This window comes from Salarias fasciatus, chromosome 2, assembly GCF_902148845.1.
Source record: "Salarias fasciatus chromosome 2, fSalaFa1.1, whole genome shotgun sequence".
Classification (NCBI taxonomy): Eukaryota; Metazoa; Chordata; class Actinopteri; order Blenniiformes; family Blenniidae; genus Salarias; species Salarias fasciatus.
In genome coordinates, this window is record NC_043746.1 from 18,706,673 (window position 1) to 18,727,938 (window position 21,266).

The window sequence follows — 21,266 nt, forward strand, 5'->3', positions numbered from 1 at the left end:
TAAGTTATTTAATCTATTTTGTATACCAGCTTTACACAAGCCAGGATTACTGAGGCTGGAGAAGATTTTTTTTTTTTTTTAATTGAATACTATAAACATGGCTATTTCATATTTGATTGTTTTTTCCAAACTTAATATTTGTTCTACAAATTTTCCATTGCATCTGACCTTTTTATTTACCTTGCTGTCCAACCACAGTAACTTTCTACATGATTACTTTATCTCATAACAGTGACTTAGAGCTATTAAGACTTATTTTCATATTAATGTAACTTGGTAATTCATATATAGGACGTACTTTCTCATAACGGTTTAATCCACGCATTTTCAACTCATAATTCAAGAGGCAATCTGACTTTACAAGATACTGAATGTCTTTTCTTCTTCCGAGCGGTAGAATCAAACTTCCACAACTTCTGAGGTTTATCCCATTGAAACCCTCTTTTTATTCCCTGTGACTATTTAAGGAACCTGGCAGAATATGCAGCTTTTTCACCGCTTGTTTTTGTGGACATTGTAAGAAAGTCAACTCATCAAAGACGGGGATTAGGAAGGCATTAACATCAAACTGTAGCTAGGAGCTCATAACCAACCGCACTGTAGTGATTTACCTGTAATTCAGCAATATCTGCAATGTTATTTGCTGTTTCAAAACACCTGGAGCTAATCCTGCAAGTACAAGCTGCATCTGTGATAGGAACCTCTTCACATAGGAAAAGTGTAAGTTGTGATCTTTGTTACATGTCAGATGTGTTTGGTTCATGTGAGTACAGTAAAATGTCTGCTTGTTTTCACAGCTGTAATAGCAAATTAAAAACTGGCAACTATCACCCGGCTCAACCCGATTCAGCTTTCTTTTTTTTTTTTAGTTGTTGGTTTCGTTCACAAAGCAACAGACAAAGTGATGTATATTTATTTTATTTACAAGAAAATGTACAGTTTGTTACATGGGTTACCAGTGCAAAGTTCGACAATCTGAAAACAGACACCATCCTCTTCATCAGTGGAACCAGCTTTTTTTCTTTTTCTTTTTAATGGCAGCTGATTTCCAAGATTGTAAAATAGCATAGAAATGTCCTCACACGGCCTTTAAATGTCAGCATTATGAAACTCTGCAGGTTAAGTGCCTGGAAAAGGTCAAAAACGTCTTGTTTGTATGTAGCAGAGGGACTCACATGTCAACTGTTATTTTTCTTTAAAAAGAAAGGCATGGAATTAAAAAAACAGCGGATTGACGTCCCTCCCGAAAGGCATCTGTTGAGTAGTTAAAGAGGGGTGGGTGTCCATGCCACGGGTAGAATTTTTTTTGATCCGTCTGAAAGGCTTTCATCAATAGGCATAAACAAACAAAACCAACCAGGAGTGAACTCACTGAAACAGAAGGAGAAACACCCACAAACAGCTTTTTGATTTTTGTGTGTGTGTGTGTGTGTGTGTGTAAATATGAAGTGCCGGCACCTACACAGCAAACCACACAGCAAAGCACATCTAATTAAGTGTCACCGCATCACCTAACCAGTTTACCTCGTGTGTGACTAAAACGGGCGGAGAGGCGACGGCTGAGAGACTGGCTATTGCCTTTTAGAAAAGAGTCGAGGGCATTTAGCAAGTAACCCAGATATAACAAGGTACATTAACTTTTAACAAACAGACGCTATTGCCCAACAATAGCATTCGGCAGGAGTGAATGCCACAACACAACAGCATACAAACTTAGCAACAGTTAGGGGACAAATATACTGAAGGATTTTTTTTCTTTTCTTTTTTTTTTTTTTACTCAGATGTGTCATTTTTATTTCTGTGAGATAAAGATGTTTTCTTGATCGGCGGTGCCATGATTCTGAGCTGGACACTGTTCATACTCCCAACGGCAACAAGGGTCAACAGTCACGCCAGCTTTGTTCAACAATAGCGGAAACCCTCTTCTCGTACTCCCGTTTGTTTTCCTGGTAGAGCTGGGCTGCTTGGCTGTTGGCTGGACTGTTTGGGTTTGGCTCATCCAGTAAAGACTTTAAATACACACCAGAGAACGTCAGTGGGTTAGATTTCCAATAAAGTTTTACGGCATATCTGAGTCACTACATGTTCATTACAGCAATCAAACACTTGTTTACTGATTTGATGAGGTAAAAAAAAAAAACCTTGTTTTTCTTCATTTAATTTGATTCAGTGAATATTATTTACCTGTATTGAAGTTAAGATTGAAGAGACATCATAGGTAGGACTCCAACGATTCTGAAGTATATCTAAGCATATGCTGCCATCTGCATACACTGAAACACAAAATAAACAATATTTCTTAAATAGTCCCAAAAACTTGAAACAATCTTAAAATCTACATTTTAAATTACGAGTACAAACCATTTGGATGAAACATTTTGGAGACAAATCGCACTGTTGGGGGTTTATTAGGATATTCCTCTGTGAATTCAATGGTAAGTTTGAAGGTTCCTGTGGGGGGGGGGGGGGGGGGAAATAGTGAGTATAAAAACATAGCCTGAGGTTGACAACAATTCACTCATTGACATGTGGAAAATATAAATGGGAGACAAAAATCCCCAAATTTCCAAACAGTGAGCGTTCCAGTTAATCATTAATCAGGAAACGGATTACAGCAGCTCCGTTTGGTTTAAAGCTGTTGAAGACATCAGTGAAGGAGTGGAGTAGCCTGGTAGATAGAGTTAAACAACTCAGCACAACGTCTGACCTGCTCAGTTTCGTAATGAACAACAATCAATACGAGAGCCATTGTGAAAGACTGCTAGATCTCTGTCAGTGTTGGGAAGAAAAACAATTGGTCCTGCAAGTTAACGTACCATCTTCAAAAGGTGTTCCCTCCGGTCTGGAAAAGAAGCAACAAGCAGGTATGTTAATGTCTGTGCCAAAAACTAACACACACAAAATTATACATTTAAAGCTTTATCGTATCTAAGTTTTACTTACCCAAAAATGACAGCGTTCCACACCATGATATTATTTTCTGAAGGAGCCCCACTAACTCCAGCTGGAGGATCCTCTTGCAGCCTGTCACAAAAAGGTCATTCTTGTATTAGTTTTGGCAGGATAATGTAGTGCATAAACATGTTACAAACAATATTCACTTCAATCTAATTAGAATTTTTTCTTTGGTTTGAGTGATGCAATTTTATGAACCGGACTGGAATCAAATGACAATGAACTCTGGCTTGATCTGCAGGCTCATTAAGACCACATCAAGTGTGCAAAGCATCAGCACTCAGAGATCAATACTCTCCTGTTCTCTGTGGGGAAAAAAATGGCACATCAGCCATCAGCACAGTGGCAACAAAGACCATTTAAAAAGACAGGCCAGCTACTTGGAAAAACAGTTTACACAATCGCATGACACGATGAAGATGAGGCCATACTTAAAGTCGCACCACACAATCTGACATGAAAATCCAACTTTCAAACAAATGATAGTGTGGATATGATAGATATCAGTACTATCGGACTGTTTATGAAAGGTTTCACACTGTAACCATCACTGCATCAGTGGATAAAACTGATTGTTCCATGTTTCCATCTTGTTATGCTGTTAATATTGTTACTATCAGGTAAACATTGCTTATTTTACTGGTTCATTTCAAACACGTCCATCTTCATTGGTTACTCAGTGTTGCTAGGGAATGTGATGAAGGGAATCTTAGATTAGGTGTGTGACCCTTCATCTGGAACATACACTAGATCCGGGATCAGAAAGCATGTGCTGTTGCTGGCCGGCCTGAGTGTCTACAGGTTTTCAGTGGCTGCATGGCAGATGGCTGTTGATCCTCAGGCTTAGGTAGTGATCTATGAAGGCCCGGGGATAGGAACAGCTCTGATCAGTGTGTATTTGGACTGTGTATACCTTAGCCAAATGTTTCATCTGGCAGTGACAGGCCATCTGGCCACAGACCTGAACTACATACCCAATCACAAGCTAAGAGTTTCGTCCCCAAAGAAAACGAAACGAGGGAAATATATATTCTGGAACGGGTCGAGGGGACATGACTGTGTTGCGTAGAATTACAATTCGCAAAAACGGGGGGTGTTGAGTGGATTATTGTGATAAATTAACCATTGTAACGTTACTATTGCCGGCTGCTAGCGCTGATGTCAGCGTCCTGGTTCTAACAATTATCGTTACTTAATACCAATCAATCGCTTGTTTATAATACAATACTAACAGTAGGGACACTCATAGACGACAAAACCACGGTCATCGCCCACACGTGTTTATATTTGTGAGGGAAAATAATACTATATTAACGTGGTGTTTTGGGTTTTATTGCTGCTAATGCTAACGCTATAGCGCTAGCCTCCAGTTGCTAATGTTAGCTACAGGCACTTCTGTTGTTTTCCTTCTCGCTTACCGTTTAAAATCTCTCATTAAACGCCGTCTCGCTGGAGTTGACATCCTGTGTACGCGAAAATCTAAATCCTCTGAATATAGGCACACAACTAAAATATATGGGAGGACGATTTCTGGAGGAAATATCTTTGAACTCGTAGCCTGCTAGCCAGCGATCGCTGCCAGTTTGTCAAATATTTGGCTGCCTTTCTGAGTCTGCGGACGCTACCAATCACACCACAGAGAGGACATCAACGGCGACCGCCTCCAACTACGCGGCTGCGCAGCCACCTCAACGCAAAATAGACGTACATTTGAATGTAATAACTTTGTATGTATACTTTATTTCTATTTTATGACTTAGCAACTACACTAATACAGTCAGATACTTTTTTAAATCACTTATATGGGCCCCGCTCCTTCACTTGGATTATTCCAGTCACAATTACGTCATATGTTGCGCCCATATTTAGTTTGTTGGAACTCAAAGACGATTTGTTTATGTTGGACCCCTTTCCCTCTCTTTTGTAACGTGCTCAATATTTTTTAATTTATCAATATGGCTGACATGTCAATAATCACTTCAGGTGTAACCAACGACTGATACATACATACACTGTCTGTGGCCCACATATACAGTACCATTAAAGGACCACTAGATGGGGACAAGCTCCCAAAAGTTGAAAAGTAAGCGACACTATACCACAAAATAACCTTTACGACTTATTATGAGTGCTTCAAAAGTAACACTGTTACGTTTTTGCACTGTTACCAACAATACATCTGCATAACATGTAATTACAATAACTGCATCTCGACATAAAGCAGAAAAGAAGGCTTAGGATAGCTTGTATAAAACCAAATAAATTCTCCATGTGACGCAAGTCCCATATGGTCTAGCGGTTAGGATTCCTGGTTTTCACCCAGGCGGCCCGGGTTCGACTCCCGGTATGGGAACTTCCCTTTTCAGTTTTTGAGCAACAAGATTAAAAGTGCTTTGTAGTGAATAAGTATATCCCAAATTGACCTTTTTTACTTTTCAGACGGATTATGTGTTAATTTTAGCCACCGTAGAAGTCCGAATTTCCATAAAATCCATTATAAACCCCGCCCGGAGAGGAGTTATCGTCAATTGCTGTCATCTCGCTGGGGCTTGGACATTCCCGGAAGATGCCCATTTCCACCTTCATCTCATCTCGCAACGATTATCCGGAGTTTTAACGATGGGCAAACGGACAAACTTGACTGAAAACAAACCCCTACGCTACCGAACAATTTCTTTTTCTGTTTTTCGTGTGGTATTTTAATTTGAATACATCGTGTTTCGGGTAGGTAATTAATTTCCTTTAAAGTCACACCTGTGACTCGGTAGCGGTTTATGGATTGCTTTAGTACTATTCTAACTCTAAGCGAACTTGCTACGCAAAGTGGCAGAATATATACTTTACACAATCGATACTGATCAATGTGTCGCGTGTTTATTGCTGCGTATATAAGATGCCACAAAGCAACTTTTTTTTTTCCAGGACGCCTTTCAGTTCACCATCCTCATCCTCACTCCTAAAAGCTTTTTACTACCACCAGCAGGCCACAGTCAAACCTTGGGACGGGGCCAATTACTCCCAAGGAAAATGTGACTGCTAGGAATTCCCCACGCATCAGCCCCTGCCGGAGAAAAACCGCGACCTTGTGTCAGGAGGCACACGAAAGCAGCAGCGGCGGCGGCGGGAGGAGGACCGAGCTGACCGGGGACTGTGCCATGATGATGCAGCTCCAGAGCCTTTAGTTTCGCGCTGACACCGGGGGGAGAAGAACCATGTGTGTCTGACGTCTCCCTGTTGTTTCACCATCTCACTCCCAGGGATTATAATCTGTGCGGATGACAACTTCTTCCAGGGTGAGTTCTTTCTCTGTAGTTTATACCCGTCTTCCTACTGTGGGGTCACGTGAGGATAAATATACTGTATGTTCCTACTTGTAATGCACAACAATCAGGCCTGTTTTGGAGATATTCAAGTTTAAGCACTGCAGATTGATCATCGGGTTGTATTTTGTCTGCATGAGAAAGTCAAGAGTTTTTGAGGCTAAAGAAACATGAGTTAACTCATATGATGTTAGTGCAAGCCTCTGGCTGGGACACACGACCTGCAAGCTCTTCTTTCCATACTACTCCACAGATTACTGTGACCCTCCTTTGTGTCAGTCAGCTGGCATGTGACCAGTGCGTGTGTGTGTGCGTGTAAGAGAGAGAAAGTGTGTTTGTGTGTGTGTGTGTGTGTGTGTGAGAGAGAGAGAGAGAGAGTGTGTGTGTGTGTGTGTGTGTGTGTGTGAGAGAGAGAGAGAGAGACAAACTGAATACAGCTTTTTTGGTTCTTCTGTTGTGTTTCCCATCATTGCATGGAGTCGAGGCCAGTGACTTCAGAATATCTACATCTCATGCCTCTGACATTGATAGTTACATTAGAGCTAGTATTTCTGACTTTTGTTATTTTTATTTATTAATTTTGTAAACAGATGTCCCAAAATAATTATACTTTCTGTGCTTGTAATTTGGTTTTGGTTTCTGTTTGAGTCGTCCTTTTCAGTTTATCACGTTTTGTTTTTGTGAGCCTGTTCATAAAGCTCATATATTAGTTATTTTGTTTCTAATCTATCTTTAGTTTTGGGCTTTGTGATTCCACGAAAACACTTTCCTGGAAAAAAAATGTTCAGTTTCCATTTTTACTTTCGCCAGTTGCAGCCATATTTGGGATAAAGAAGTAAAAACTATAGGAGCCACCAGTGACGCACTGCGTCCCACCCACTTTATTAAAGTAGCCTCACTCTGAAAATATTGACTGAAGTGGGAGGGAGTTGCTGTGAGAGGGAGCCTCAAATACTCACGAAGTAGTCTCTGAGGACAGATACAAACCTAGGGCTAGTGATTTGCCTGATTTCTACAAATATAGGTCTGTAGTGCTTGACAGATTCGTGTTTTTAAACTGTTGATCAATTTGATTCTGTGGTGAGTAAATGTTTGCCAGATGTTTACATTTCTGGGCTGAGATGCTTGTATCATGGGACTGGGAAGGAGGATCTCATTGGCCAACAGTGGCTGGTCCCGTCTGAGCAGGCGGCTGTGACGCAGAGGGAGGAGAAACATTACAAGCTTTTTTTTTCTATTTTTTTTACTGTCTGTTAGCCCCACTAGAGACGGGACCAGCTGGGCCCACCAGGGCTTTATCTACCCTCTCTCCCCCTTCCTCTCCTTCAAATCTTCCCAGGATGGGACCACTGACTGAGGCTGTGTTGGATAATTGGAAACTTAAAACCTCTGAAAGCAATTATCCAGAACAAGGCTTTCCACAAATAGTCCAGAGCGGAGTCGCCTTGTTTGTTTCGAGCAAGTCCTCCTGTTTTTGGAACATCCTGCCATGCTGCTGCCCACACATTAGCCTCCCCTCTCTGTTTTGAAAGTTCATACCAAACAGGTCAGATGTTGTGTTTTTCCACGCTGCAGATAGAAGGTGTTGTGGTCGAGGCCAAAGCAGTTTCCTGGTCGGCCTCTCATCCTGTGACAGTGAGGTCAGCATCAGCAGTCTGAGCGGGTGGAGGAGGAGTGTGATGGCGGTCGAGGACAACAATGCAGAGCTGTTGTTCTCCCCTCGGTGATGAAGGGCTTGTCAGACATCAGATACTTCTTCTTGCCCAAGATGTACCCGTCCGCCTTAATGGGATTCTGGATATTGATTTGACTACACAAAAAGAAGAAGTGGGCTTTTATCCTATTTAGAAAGCAGCACTCCAGTTTCACTAAAGCTTTCAGAGTGGCCTTGCAGGAGACGGGGAATACAGTGGCTTTATTTTTTCACAACTTGGCATGTGTGATGATCTTTAAAAAAAAAAAAACAAAAAAAAAACAGGTCAATGTTCCCGTTAGGTTAGGCTCTGCTTTAATGTCCACACATGCAATCAATAATGATCCTTACTCAAAAGGGGGTTTAAGGTCCATCTCTTCCTGAGGCCATCGACTGTGTTAGTCATGCTTTCTCCTGGGTGTAAATTAGTTTAATGTGGTGCAGTACAAATAACCACAAGATGGCAATGTTCATGTGCTTTGACTAAACAAACACTCATGAGGTGACTGAAGCCCTAAATGACTTGCAAGAATGCAGGAACCAACATGTGAAAGGAGAAATAAAACTGTTGAACTTCCCCTTCTTCGAAATGTAAAAAAAAAAACAACCCAAACCTGAACTGGTTTGTAGTCTGTTGAGGGCTTTCAGGGGAACTGCTCACCGTGAAGTTCCTGAATTTAACTCCAGCATGCTTGTGACACCTGAATAGCACCTTGTCAGACATGTTTGATTGCTAGGGAGCAGCACCGAACCGCCACCGCCGCTGGACATGACGTCAGGGAGAAAGGAGAGACGAGGGAAATTCCACCTGTAGCCTCATTCTGCTCTCTTGCCGCCTGTCTCACAAACATGTGACTCGGACGAGTCATTCTGCCTCGGTCTCGCCATTAACCTGTAGCTTGATGTGACGTAATATCTGTTTCAGTTGAAACTATTTTTAGCCTGGAAAAGGAGGACAAGTTTTCTTAGTGTTGGAAGCGTCTTAGTCATTAAGTTCATTTTGTGTGCTCAGCTGACAAATAAAATACGATACAACATTGAAATATATGATTAGCTCATTCAGTGGAAGTCCACTGGGTTTCTCTCCAAATGATACAACTTGAGATTATTTACTTTTCCATCAGAGTTTGAAGCTGACAACAGTTTCATGACTGTACATTATATATTGTGAACTAACTGCAGCTTTGACACAAGGTCTAAAAAACACTAAAATATAATGTAGTTAAACATTATAGTAAAGTCATACACCTTTGTGGGACTCTGTTCAAATTGATATAATCTGTGGTGGAGTTTCAGGGAGTAGTAACTTACTTTTCACTTTATACTGACGATCGCTACACTCAGTAGCCCCACAAGTCCAATCTGGACTCAAACCTCAAATTTTCTTGCTGCGAGACAGGAGTGCTGCTCATCACTGTTTGGGTCTCATATTTTACTAAAAGATAGAAATCAAACTTCTCTGCGCAGCTGCTGTGTCTTTTGTGACATGCCCTTCTTAACAATGCTGCGCTGTGTGCCAAACGCTCTGCAGTGCATGTTGGTTCTTACCAGCCACGGACTCACCAACAGCATATCATCGATAACGATCTGATTGTGAAACCCGCCACATCTTGTGTTCGGGCTGTTAGGGGCTCCTGAGTTCACGCTTTGTTCAGAATTCAGTAGAAATTGAACCGAACCATATCAGTTTGTTTGCCACTGGAACCTGTTTTTCAGTTGGTCTGGGATGGTGTGCACGAGGGCTCAAGTAGCAGCTTTCACACTTCCACAAACATCACTAATGCAGTAATCGCACCAGGATTACTTTCAAACAGACCCTACCTGAAAGGAGTGGACACATCTTCATAAAAAAAAAAAAAGAATCATGTTTTTTTTGTCCCAGGTTTTAGAATTTCCACCCCATTTGTCACCAGAAATGGCGTCTGATCATATAGTGGCGTAATAAAGCCTTATTTGATGAGACATATCCTCAATCCATTAACTTTTCTGGACTAGTTATTCTCTGACTTCTGACACTGTGCTAGTAGGGCTGATCATCAATTCTGCCTTGAGCCACAACATAAAGATATGCTGAGTATTCAGGTCTTTTTTTTATCCTCTGACAGACTAAAGGAGAGCAGTTCAAATCAGTTCAAATGTCTCAGTACCAAGAGGGAAACATGATTTATAATAATTAATTCAAACATGTAGATGAAATATTTAATGTATAATTCAAACACGTGTCAGCACATGGAGGAAAAATGGAATGTATTCCACAGATTCTGTTTATTGTGTATCATTCTCTGCAGGTTGTTTTTGCTGGTGGAGCTTATTGCCATCATGAGATCAGTTAACCACATTACTTGGATATTTTTATGGTTGCCACTGGCTCAGGGGTTAAGATGGCACACATTGTGATGGGCTGTATCACTGATGTGTAATTGCATTAAAAAAGTGGCTTCATGTTTTAGCTTACTCCCAACATGATCCCACAGAGTACCTTCTCAAAAATAGAAACCGGCTTTGTCTGCAACTTTGGAGCGTAATGATATTTCAGCCTCTCATTTTCCATGTCTCTGAGAGCTAATGAGGTAGTCGTGAGTGGTTCACGGAGGCCTTTCATGAGTCAGCTCAGCTGCTGATGCTTGGATTTAAGCAGTGAGCTTTGCTCAGAGAAGCCAAATGATCTGTCCTTATTCCACTTAAAAAAAAAATGTAGCTAATACAAACAAAGACACAGCTAAGAGAATTTACAGCGAGCTGTGGCAGCTCATTATACCTCCCGAGATGCAGTTGTCTGTCTTCTCCATCAGAGAATCTTGTCCTTTTGGGTCGGGTCTCATTATTTTTGGGTTAATTCTCAGAGTGACAGGCAGCTCTCAGGCTTGCTGAATTATTCAACTGCATGCAGCCACAGGGTATTATAATCAAGACCTTGAGTGACAGCGCAATATGCATTAAGGGTCTCACGGCATTTTATTACTAATGAGCTCGAGATGAACTCAAGCTCTTTGGTTTAAAAAAAACAACAAAAGAGCTGCCTTTTATTGGAACAGACTGGCTCTGGCTTTGAGGACTAAATTAGCTGGTGTGAATTTTTAAACGTGTAGTGATTGTTCATGATAGGAGGTCTGTGTGAGCAACATCCTCTGCAGCAGCTGTTAGCAGCTGGTGGCTGACTGCAGGTAGCTGGAGCAGCTCAGAGGCGTGACGCGGATGATCTGGATTGTTGGCCTGTTCGCTGTTTTTAATAATTGATGAGATGCAGTCTGTTTGTGTATATGTAGCATGGACAGCAGCAGGTCCAAGGCTACTACTCCATCTGCTCCCACTTTCAAAAGACTGCTCTGTTGGAATATAAATGCAAAATTCGTGACACCGTTAATTTATTGACAACCCCACCCACAATGTAATTATAACTCCCTGGTGACAACATTTCACTGACAAATAATGTTTCAGCTTACTTGGATATGAGACAGTTTTATGAGATTCCCTGAATATTAAAAGATTAAAATTTTGGAAGTGGGAATTAAAACTTTTGCTGGATCTTATAAAAGACTCGCTTTTTCACAAATTGTTTAAAAATGAGTTTTTTTTTTATGTTAGCATTCATAGAACCTTTCGTCATTAGAATGATTGTGTTGATTTGTTTTTTGGGGAGAGGCAGAGTTGTTATTTTCAAGTTATTATTTGTCCTCTGTTCAAGTAGATACCCCATTATCCAATGGATCAGTCACAAGGTTGAGCTCAGTCTTTGGTGCAAAAGGCAGAGTACACAGAGTACACCCTGAACCTGTTCATCAGCCAATCACGAGACTAACACAGAGAGTACCCTCAGGAAACACACACGTGTTGGTAGAATATGCAAACTAAACACAAAGGCCAGAAATCCAACTGGACTCCAACCAGGGGCATTCTTACTAAAAGGGGAGAATGTTGATCACAATTCAGCCAGTCTGGAGGAGCCCAGCTTGAAGCCTTTAATCCAGCAACAATATCTTCTGACTTCTGACTTTTGGCCTCCTTTGCATCATTTATGGTGCTTCTTCTTGTTCACAGTTACCACAGGTGAAATCAAAGTGTCTTGTTCAGGACTGCAGCCCAAGTCTTCAGGCATGTTTTAAAGTGCATTGATCACTGAAACCTTTTATTCTGAAATTTGTTTTGTGATCCAACCGGCTCAGTTTACTTATTCTCATAAATTGGGTTGCTCACATTTTTGTTTTACCCAGGTTTTTGTCACTGTTTTGTGAAAAATCCCAAAGTGCTAGTATGCAGAATGAAAGAGTTGTTTTGATGGTCTCTTTCTCATTTGTAGGAAGTTGGCTGACACATTCTGAGTGAGAGGTCAAGAACATTTCTAGAGTTGAATCTTCTTTTGGAAATGAAGGCCTTGGTGTGCAGCGTCTCCAGAGGTCATTTGCAAGCGTGTATCTGGTTCATGTTGCATGTTCGTGTGACTAAATATCGTTGAGCCCTGCTGTAGGAGGCCTGTGATTTCTGCATCGCTGGCTAGTCCCAGGTGCTAATGAATCACTCATACAGCGAACTGAGCGGCTGCAGACTGAATGTGGTTTCTGTACTGCTGTCGGCATAGCGGCTCTTTGTTAGCTCTGTATTTCTACAGTCATGCTCTGTCAGCACAGTGAATCATCTCAGATCCTGGTTCAGCTCGGGATGGTCATTGCTGGCGAATGATAACATTTTCATATTGCTGTGAGCTGTCGGCTTATTGAACAGACGAGACGACTGCAGCAACACACTCTCACCTCAATCAGCGGGTGTGCTCCGGGGCTAAAATAAATGGAGTATTTGCTATTAGCTTGTCTGTCGGTCATTAGAATTCACAGTTTGCAGATGTTTTTCAGTGTTTTATTTACAGTCGATTTTACGTCACCCTGGGGTTAATTGAAAAGCCTTTTTGCCCGTTTGTTTTCGTCCTCCTGTGAATCTCCTCTTCTGCCATGTTAACTAACGTCTGATTTTCTCAGTGGAAAATTTCCCAGTGCGGTAGTAGCAGCCATCAGAAAGCCTCCATCACAAACACAAATAATTTCTGTGTGTCCTCCAAATGCATCTATATCTCAGTCTGTCAAGGATTGTTTCAGAAATAGTTTCTTCAAGCTCAAAGTCTTTCCTCATAACTTTTCACTCATCAATCTCCGTTACGTGGGGGCACTTTGTAGTGTGCCTTGTTGTTTGGTTCGAATTTGTAAAGCATGCACGGAAACTGTGAAGTGCAAAGATGAGCACTCTGTTTACTCGGATTTTTTTTCTTTTTTTTTTTTTTTTTTTACATTTCTAGCATAGAGACTATATACAGAAATAATCTTTAGATATAGATACTGTAAGTTTTAAAAAAAACTATTAGAAACTTGATTAATTGACTGAAATGAGAATACTTGGCATGGAGTTAAATATAATGGTGAAATGTGAGTCCAGCAGCTCAAATAACATCTTTTTGATAAACAGTTAAGAAGATGGACATTATGCAGCTAGCTAATTGTCCAATTCCTTTTTTTAATGGGTTCAAATGCATTCTAATGGAACACACTCACAAATGAAGTTTGTCTGGTTCTAAAGGAAGAACACATGAGAGCAACTGTCAGCCCTTTATTCATTATTATGCTGAAAAGGAAAGGTGTGTCCTTTCAGATGGTGTGTTTGGTCACATGGCCCTGGACTGATCACACATCAAGGCATTCTTCCTCTGCTCTAGTTAATGCACTACCATCGTCGGAATAAAGCAGAGAACATAATGCCCTGGGTGAGACAGGCTTTTTGAGTTTTCACGCTGCGGGCTGGATTAAATTGTATCCCACTGACGTATCTCGAAGCAACAGCAATGTAAACATCTTCACTTTTATTGCTTTCCCTCAGAGTGTGGATCTAATTTGTTGTGCAAATCCTGGCGACTCAACATTGAGTATTACAAAAGATAATTAGAATCATGTTTGTGGAAAGAACAAGCGCATGATGCTCTTGGTGAAATATATATCGGACATAAACTCTATAATCTTACAAATATGCTGCTTTATTCAGACTTTTCAGCGTGGATATAACGCTGTTGATGTGTCCCGTATGCCAGTGACCAGATGTTGTGAGGCAGTGTGTTGCTTTTCTGTCAATGCCTTGTTCAATTCAGACATCAATCAACAATCAAGTGCACGGTTTCACAAAGCTGTTGTCATTCATTTGAACTATTTGTGAAAAAAAAAATAACCCGACTCAACCACCTAGCATTTGCAGGGACATTTTTACTCTCCCTGCTGATATGAACTTGATGCAGCTGAAACAGCAAGGAGAAAACAATCTCAAAGTAAACACAGTGAATTTTACACAACGTATTTATTTGCTGTTTGCGTTAGAATGGTAATTATAGCTCATCTCAAATGATCTAGAACTGTAACTAACGCAGAACTAATTCAGAAAAAAGTGACATCTGACGTTCATGAAGAAAAGGATTGTTATTAAACCATAACTGATGTTCTTATGAGCCACTAATTTACCAGTTGACTTGTAATCAAAGGGACATGTCTGTATTCCTCATATTTAGTACATTTCAGCTTTGCCATGTGTTTTGGCCTGAGGCCTGTTTTATATGTCAAATTTTCTTTGAACTATTTAAATATCATAACATTTACCATGAAACACTTAATCATCTGTGATATTTAAAGCATATCGTTTGTGCTTCTGGTTTGTCTCACACGCTACATTTCTGTCCGGGCACTTTAAATATTACATTTAGAAGAAAGTGATAGTTTATTGTGACTGACAGCATGTCCCTGGATAAACCCTACCTTTATGATTCTGCATATCCAGCTTTCAATTGAGTCGAAGGTCAAGTGCAAGAAGAAAACAGGAGTGTCTCTCTTTACTGGAACTCGTATGGACTTAGAGTTCATCAAGCGTTGTCCTTGGAGTTTCTCGAACCAGAAACTACAAGGACAGTGCTCCAGGTAGGTTAAGATACTGTCAAGAGGCTGGGGAAATAAATGGGCTCCTTCATTGCTAGTGAAGGATTGAATCCAGTGATTTGTCACCTTTTTTTATCAGCTCTGTTTTGGGACTTTCTGTTTTCCAGGTTTGGTCTGTGTGAGAAATATTCATGTTGGACTTGGTCATTAGAAAATGAAAGTAAAAAGCTCAGCTTATTTGACGGTTTCTTCTGTTTTACAGCAGGTAGTTAAAAAAAAAAGTCAATATTCAGTTTTTGATTTGATAAGTTTGGAATATATTTTTGGACTTTATCTTTCAGTCCCAAAACAGTTTACACAGTTTCACAGAACCCCTCCTTTTCTCTCTTTCTCACACTCACACACACGATTTGGGCTGCAGTGAGCCCAAGGACACTTTGACATATGGGCAGGGCAAGATATGGGATCAAACCATCAACCTTCGGACGAGCAGAAGACCCGCACACCAGCTGAGCCAAAGCTGACTCCAAGGTCAGGAGTTTACCCGATGAGAGGAGAAAATAGCAGGCTCTCACGTAGGGATTCAAAACACTGTGTTAAACTTTAGTGTTTGTTAAGAATGTAGGATTATGCATCAGTTCTACTCGAGGTGAATAACATGGGATTTAGCTCTGCTTGTGTACATGGATTTGTGGTGTGTTTTTGTATGTTTACACAGTTGTCCCAGATTTGAGCAGTGGCGCAGTGCATTAGCTTTTAGAGTTTATATTACAAGAAGTGCACAGTTTCCTCCAAGGCTTCGGGGTAGTGGACAGTATTTCCAAAGGCGGGTGATAAATGGAGCTTGTTTGGTATAACTTTCCCTCACAGCAAGGCTATCAATTCGCTCAGACACAAACAGCTGCTTTCCACTCAGGGCTGAACTGTACTGAACAGAGGCCGGCAAGAATTAATGTGACGATGATCGTACTCGGTGGATTTTGAGAGCGTGATCCGGGGGTCCATGACAGACCGATTGCAGTGAGTTTAATGTGGAGATTCTTCAAGCATCTAATAAGCCGATGACACTTAATATTTTATTCCCCCCAAGAGATTTAAAGTGAGTTTCAATATTGGATTCTAGATGTGGCAAAACATTAATGTAAAACTTAAACCACCATACTTCAAAATTTGGATTGCATTGTATATATTATTATTATATTATATTATATTGTTATTACTAATAATGAAGTGAGATCTATCTTCTCAAAATGATCTGGTGCATCAGGGCTCTATCAGATTGATCAAACAGACCAGGAATGAAAGCTTAGTGCATGGAAACATGATTTAGTGCAGTCCAGTCAACCTTTTACGATGTGCACATATGCATACTATGATAAATCTGTGATCTTTTGTGCAGCCCTCATTAACAATGCAAACTGAAGTAAAAGAAGAACGTAGAGGGTTTAAAATGAACTCTAGCATGAGGCTTTCAAAATTAGAACTCTCTTGTCTCTGCTGATGACCTCTTCGTGCTCAACTCAGGTTTACAATTTTTTTTAATTACATCTTGCTATTTATGTCTGAGAAATCAAATTATGACATAAAAAAAAATATCAATTTTTGTTCCATCTAGTTTTGTTAAAAAAAAAAAAAGTCTGTGATTCAGGTGAATTTTGTTATAATAATTTTAAGAACCATTCATCTCAAATTTGACTAAAATACTGCTGTCAGAAAATGTAGAACTTGTAAATACTCAAGAAAAATGAGTGTTTTGAAATATAGAAAGTTTGATTTCCCCTGAGATTGAACACACGGCAGACTTGTCACCGACAACCATGTTTAAATTGGTGTGAACATCCCCTGAGAAGAGAGAGTGCTCAAACAGTCACCACAGACCACCTCATCCTGTTTCCCTGGGTGTCATTTCTGATGAAAGATCCTTATCAATGCTGATGTTTTTAAATACAGAGAAAACTCAACATGTCACCACCGATGACGTACTTCCGACTGATCTGATCTGCTAACCTTTCTGCACAGTGTGCCTCATGTGTCGTTGGAGGTAAAATTTGGCTCCGATGGCTTATCAGAAGACCAGCCCCCCCCCCACCGTGATTATGAAGACGAGAGAGAGGCAGGCAGAGTTTTGGGCTTCTGTTACAAGGCTCTTGTTCATACCTAAGTGCATTTGACTGTGCAGTCTTTTTTTTTTCTTTTTACCTCCCTGCTGCTGGAAGTAGTTTTACGGCGCTGTCTAGAGCAGAGAGAACAGCTCCTCCACGAGCCAGTGCCTTGGCAGTCTCCCTTGACAGGGCTAATCGACTCACAATGTACTGTAAAGGTATTAATAGGACACAAAGAGATGTGAACCTTCCCTCTGACCTGCCATACAGATTTTAATCACTGTGCCTGGCCCATATTGCCTGGTCAAAGTCTAAAGTAAGCGCATACCTGTCCAACTGTTTACTTACACCTCCAGCACTCCACCGCCTCTGCAGGAGGAACCCGTCTATCGTCTTTCATGCAGTTTAAGGTGTGGTCCTCTGGTTGGCCCGCTCTGCTCTCCCCTCCCCCGCCGCCGCTCTGGCCAATCCCTGCCACATGCAGAGCTCACCTGAAAGGTTTTGCATTTAGGGCTGATACTTACTGCTGATTGGCTAGGTGAAGGCCCTCTGCCTCAGGGCTCCCCCCACCAATGGCGACAGCGTTGCGTGACTCATAGGGAGAGGACGAGTTGCTTCGCTACACTTCTCCTTTTTCTGTTTCAAACAGCAGCCATTGCACTGTCTTCCCCCCCCCCCCCACCTCCTCTTTAGTTTTGTTTTGCGGCTGTGAGAAAGAGGTGTGGGGATTTTTTGCCGGTCCACATCTTCAGACACCATTATACACCCCTCAACACGACTTGGATTATTCCCAGTTTCACCTTTTGTTGTCTGTGTTTTGTTTTGTTTTTTTCCTCTTGGTTTTCAATGGTTGTTGAGATCGACACTTGTGCGAATCCTATTATGGACCATGTCATCCGAACCCGGTGTCTTTGAGGTCAGTGATGAATCATTCTTCTTGTCAAACTTGATCCAATCCAATTTTTTTAAATTTATTTATTTATTTTTCATCATTTGGTATCTGATTTTTTTTTCCGTCATTGTTAAAATAAATATTACTACGTACGGGGCTTGATTTGCTTGTACTACATTTTGGAGGTTGTGTTTGTAAGCCGACATGCAAACAGGTGGTTAACTTGACATAATGTGCACCTTTGTGTTCCTCATCACACTTTGAGACACGGTTTAGTCGGGAAAGCTTCAACAAGTTGTTTTAGTTTAACTGACATTTGGGAACAACCCTCCCCCCTTCATCTGACTTTGTCTGGGCCTACTTCTATATATCAGATGTCACGAAGGGGAACAACAAACCAGCACTCATTAAACTGCGATTAAATGGGCTTAGTTTGCACGCGTTACACTGTTCTCCCTAAACCTTGTTCAAAATATTGAGAACTTAACTTGTATATATTCCAAACTGTAAGGTTTCAGTACCTTGCATTATGAGAACACTCAAGAATGATCTTTTGCTGACATCTCTGTTTATTGCGATTCTTTTATGTCTTGTTGCCTTATATGGTGTGTTGAAACAAGGGCGGGAACAGAGTTTTGCAAGCCCCTCGACCAATCCCACATGTATTTTCTCATGGTGTAGTAATCTGTAATGACAACCCATGTTGTTTTTTGATCCATCATTGCTTTCACACTGCCACACAGTAGTCTTAAGACATGTGAAAATCTACATTTGTTTCCCCCAAAACAGCTGTGGGTTTTTGCTGTTTGCTGCTCCAAACCACAACTCCGTGCATGAAGTGCTCACTCATGCAGTGGCTCATGCATCGAAATCTTCCAGAACAGAATGCTGCTCGCCTTGTAATGCACATGCCCAGAGGGCTGTCATTTCTGTTCACACGAAGGTTTGCACCGGCCATATTTTGCCTCATGCATCTGCAAGCTCACCCTCCCCGAATTAGTTTTGCGACCCACCAACCAAAATATACAGCTCCATGTTGCTGAGTTTCTGTTTCTAAAAGTTGCTCAGTGCAGCAGAGATAAAAAAAACACGCTTCCTGTTTCACCAGAAATCTACTCTGCACTTTGCTGGCCACATAAGACACTGAGCACACACTGTATCACTGAGAAAGAACTTGCGGCTCTCTGAGCAACATTGATGATTCACTCTCACTTTCTTTAAAAGTCATCTTAAAATCCAGGTATCTACAGTTGACCTGGAAGCAATGATGACCATTTTTCACATGAAAAATTCCTCAGCTTGTGAATGTTTAATGAGTTTGGCATTCCAACTGATTTTGCTGATAAAACGTCAGACTTACAGTTGGACTCACTCAAAAGTTGGAGCAGGGAACACACCATTACTTGAGACACCAGGTAAACGTCTATATACCCCTGCCTCAGTGAATGAATTATAATCAGATGTAGCTAAACCGGCTTTGCACTGAAAGAGGAATGGAATAGTTTTTCTGATATCTGTACTTTCACCTCTTGTTGCATCAGCACACAACGCTGTGAGTGAATGGCTCAGTTGTTGTGCAGGTACGAGTTTGCATTTGACCCAACTTTGTCGTCATGTTGTGTGCCCACCCTCATTTGGATTGTAAATGAGGCGCTGGTGCTTGAGAGCATGAGCTCTCGCTGCCATTGCTGCTTTGTAAGGCTTTGTGTCTCAGTCTGAGCTCAGAGGCGGACAATGAACACGAGGGGGGCTTCATCATATTGTCAGGTTGACTTCTCTTTCAATACAAGCTCAACAGGTTTCAGATTCTGATTGGATCTTTAGACTCGTGCAAGAAGATGGAGGCATTGTGAGAGAAGGCCATGATGAGAGCAGCAGAATGGATTTAGTTCACTGCTACAGCCTATTGAGATATGAAAAAAATAATCTTTCACTGTCACGTTCTCATACATTTTTTGAGGAGAATATTGTAAGATGCCATTTTTTTTTTTTTTTGGTTTTTTTTTTTTTTTACACAATACATACATACATACTGTTGTCAGTTTCAGTTCTGGTTCATATTCTCGAATAATCCAAATTTAACAATTTTTAATAGCTTTCAGTCAGAAAGGAAAATGAGTATAACATCATTTTATTCAAATTTAATGAATAAATATCCAAAGAATTCAAGAAATATTTGGTCAATACTCATAATTGGCAGGTATTTTAAGAACAATACTGTGATCGGTTCATTATTTGAGACATTTGGTTGCTCATTCTGTCTTTTTTTTCTTGATTGACAACATTGGCTGCGCCCTCTCCTCTGATCTATCGAAGTGGGCGTTACAACCAGTGGACTCATGACGAGTCTCGTGGGTCTTGTTTCACCACGTGTCTGGAAAAGTCAAACTGAAAAAGTGTCTTTCTTGTTTTAATTTTTATACCTGGACTAGATGGAAGCCTTAACGTTGGACCTATTAGGGGAAATTTGAACCTCTGCTTGTAGCTGGGAAAGTCTGAGTGCGGAAAGTTAATATATAACGCTGTTGGCTAACCCTAATAGCTACTGTGCCAATGAGCAAGGCGCACTACATGATTCTGTGTCTGTGTTAATGCACTGCACACGCATCGGACGCCCTCCTTCAATAAATATAGTTGAATCGATTGAGCAACTATCTCCCCGTGTTGCAACTGTCTCATACTCGGAGCATGCCGGGACTGGCAGTCCTTGTTCTCAATTTTACATCGAACTGGAGTTATGATCATCACATTTGATCAGCAAACCTGAAAATAACAAAAAAAAAAAAAAGCTTGGAGGCTTTCTCTTCAGACAGACTGCTTCAGTCCAGAGCAGCAGTGTTTGTCTTGATCTGTATCAAAGAAGAAGAAATGCTTGCTTCTTCTCTTGTATCTCTTTGTACAGACTCATTTCCTGTGGAGTGAAAAGGATGTGATGTAATCCTGGATTTTTAGAGCTTATGAAACCTATCTCAGTATGAAACATTTGATGTTTGGAGTTCTACTTTTGCATGACTTGAAAAGACGTCAGATTTTCCACATTAACAGAACCTGAAATCCATCCGAGCGCCCGCTTCTATACTTGTTACCAGTTTTTAATGACGGAGGGAGTGGGCAGGTGTGTGCGACTGATAACACCCACCTGGCTCAAATAAGTGAAAGACAAGAGCGGCGTGTTGTTGGGCAAAGAGAGGGACAGAGAGAGAGAGAGAGAGAGAGAGAGAGAGAGAGAGAGAGAGAGAGAGAGAGAGAGAGAGAGAGAGCACGCAGGAGAGATGACATGTGGAATATCAGGTCACACCTTTTGATAACCCTCCAGTGTGTGTGTATGTGGTGTATCACAGATTGTGTGTCCCTCTCTGAACGTAACTGCAGCCTCGCCACCACACAGCGGTGGAAGGTGTACCTCTT

General features: G+C 41.0%; 2 protein-coding genes and 1 non-coding gene across 7 annotated transcripts in view; 2 read left to right on the forward strand and 1 right to left on the reverse strand.

The window, feature by feature from the left end:
• Window positions 1-1,028: 1,028 nt before the first annotated feature.
• ube2a (ubiquitin-conjugating enzyme E2A (RAD6 homolog)) lies at window positions 1,029-4,599 on the reverse strand. The gene is made up of 6 exons (XM_030105245.1): window positions 4,374-4,599; window positions 2,944-3,024; window positions 2,817-2,842; window positions 2,362-2,451; window positions 2,185-2,273; window positions 1,029-2,009 (listed from the first exon to the last, which is right to left on the reverse strand). Exons 1-6 carry the CDS (start codon window positions 4,415-4,417, stop codon window positions 1,881-1,883), a joined length of 459 nt encoding a protein of 152 aa, XP_029961105.1. The 5' UTR covers window positions 4,418-4,599; the 3' UTR covers window positions 1,029-1,880.
• A 637-nt stretch (window positions 4,600-5,236) lies between these two features.
• trnae-uuc (transfer RNA glutamic acid (anticodon UUC)) lies at window positions 5,237-5,308 on the forward strand. Its single transcript has one exon. It is a non-coding gene; the product is annotated as a tRNA-Glu (tRNA).
• A 98-nt stretch (window positions 5,309-5,406) lies between these two features.
• Window positions 5,407-21,266, forward strand: part of elf1 (E74-like ETS transcription factor 1) — a 38,849-nt gene continuing 22,989 nt past the window's right edge. For 2 of the 5 annotated variants that reach the window (XM_030105739.1, XM_030105772.1), the window contains exon 1: window positions 17,611-17,882. The gene's annotated coding sequence lies outside the window, so the exon portion shown is untranslated. Of the gene's footprint in view, window positions 5,680-5,877; window positions 6,249-17,610; window positions 17,883-21,266 lie in introns of those variants that run through there. The other 3 variants (XM_030105747.1, XM_030105756.1, XM_030105764.1) reach the window with 3 other exon arrangements.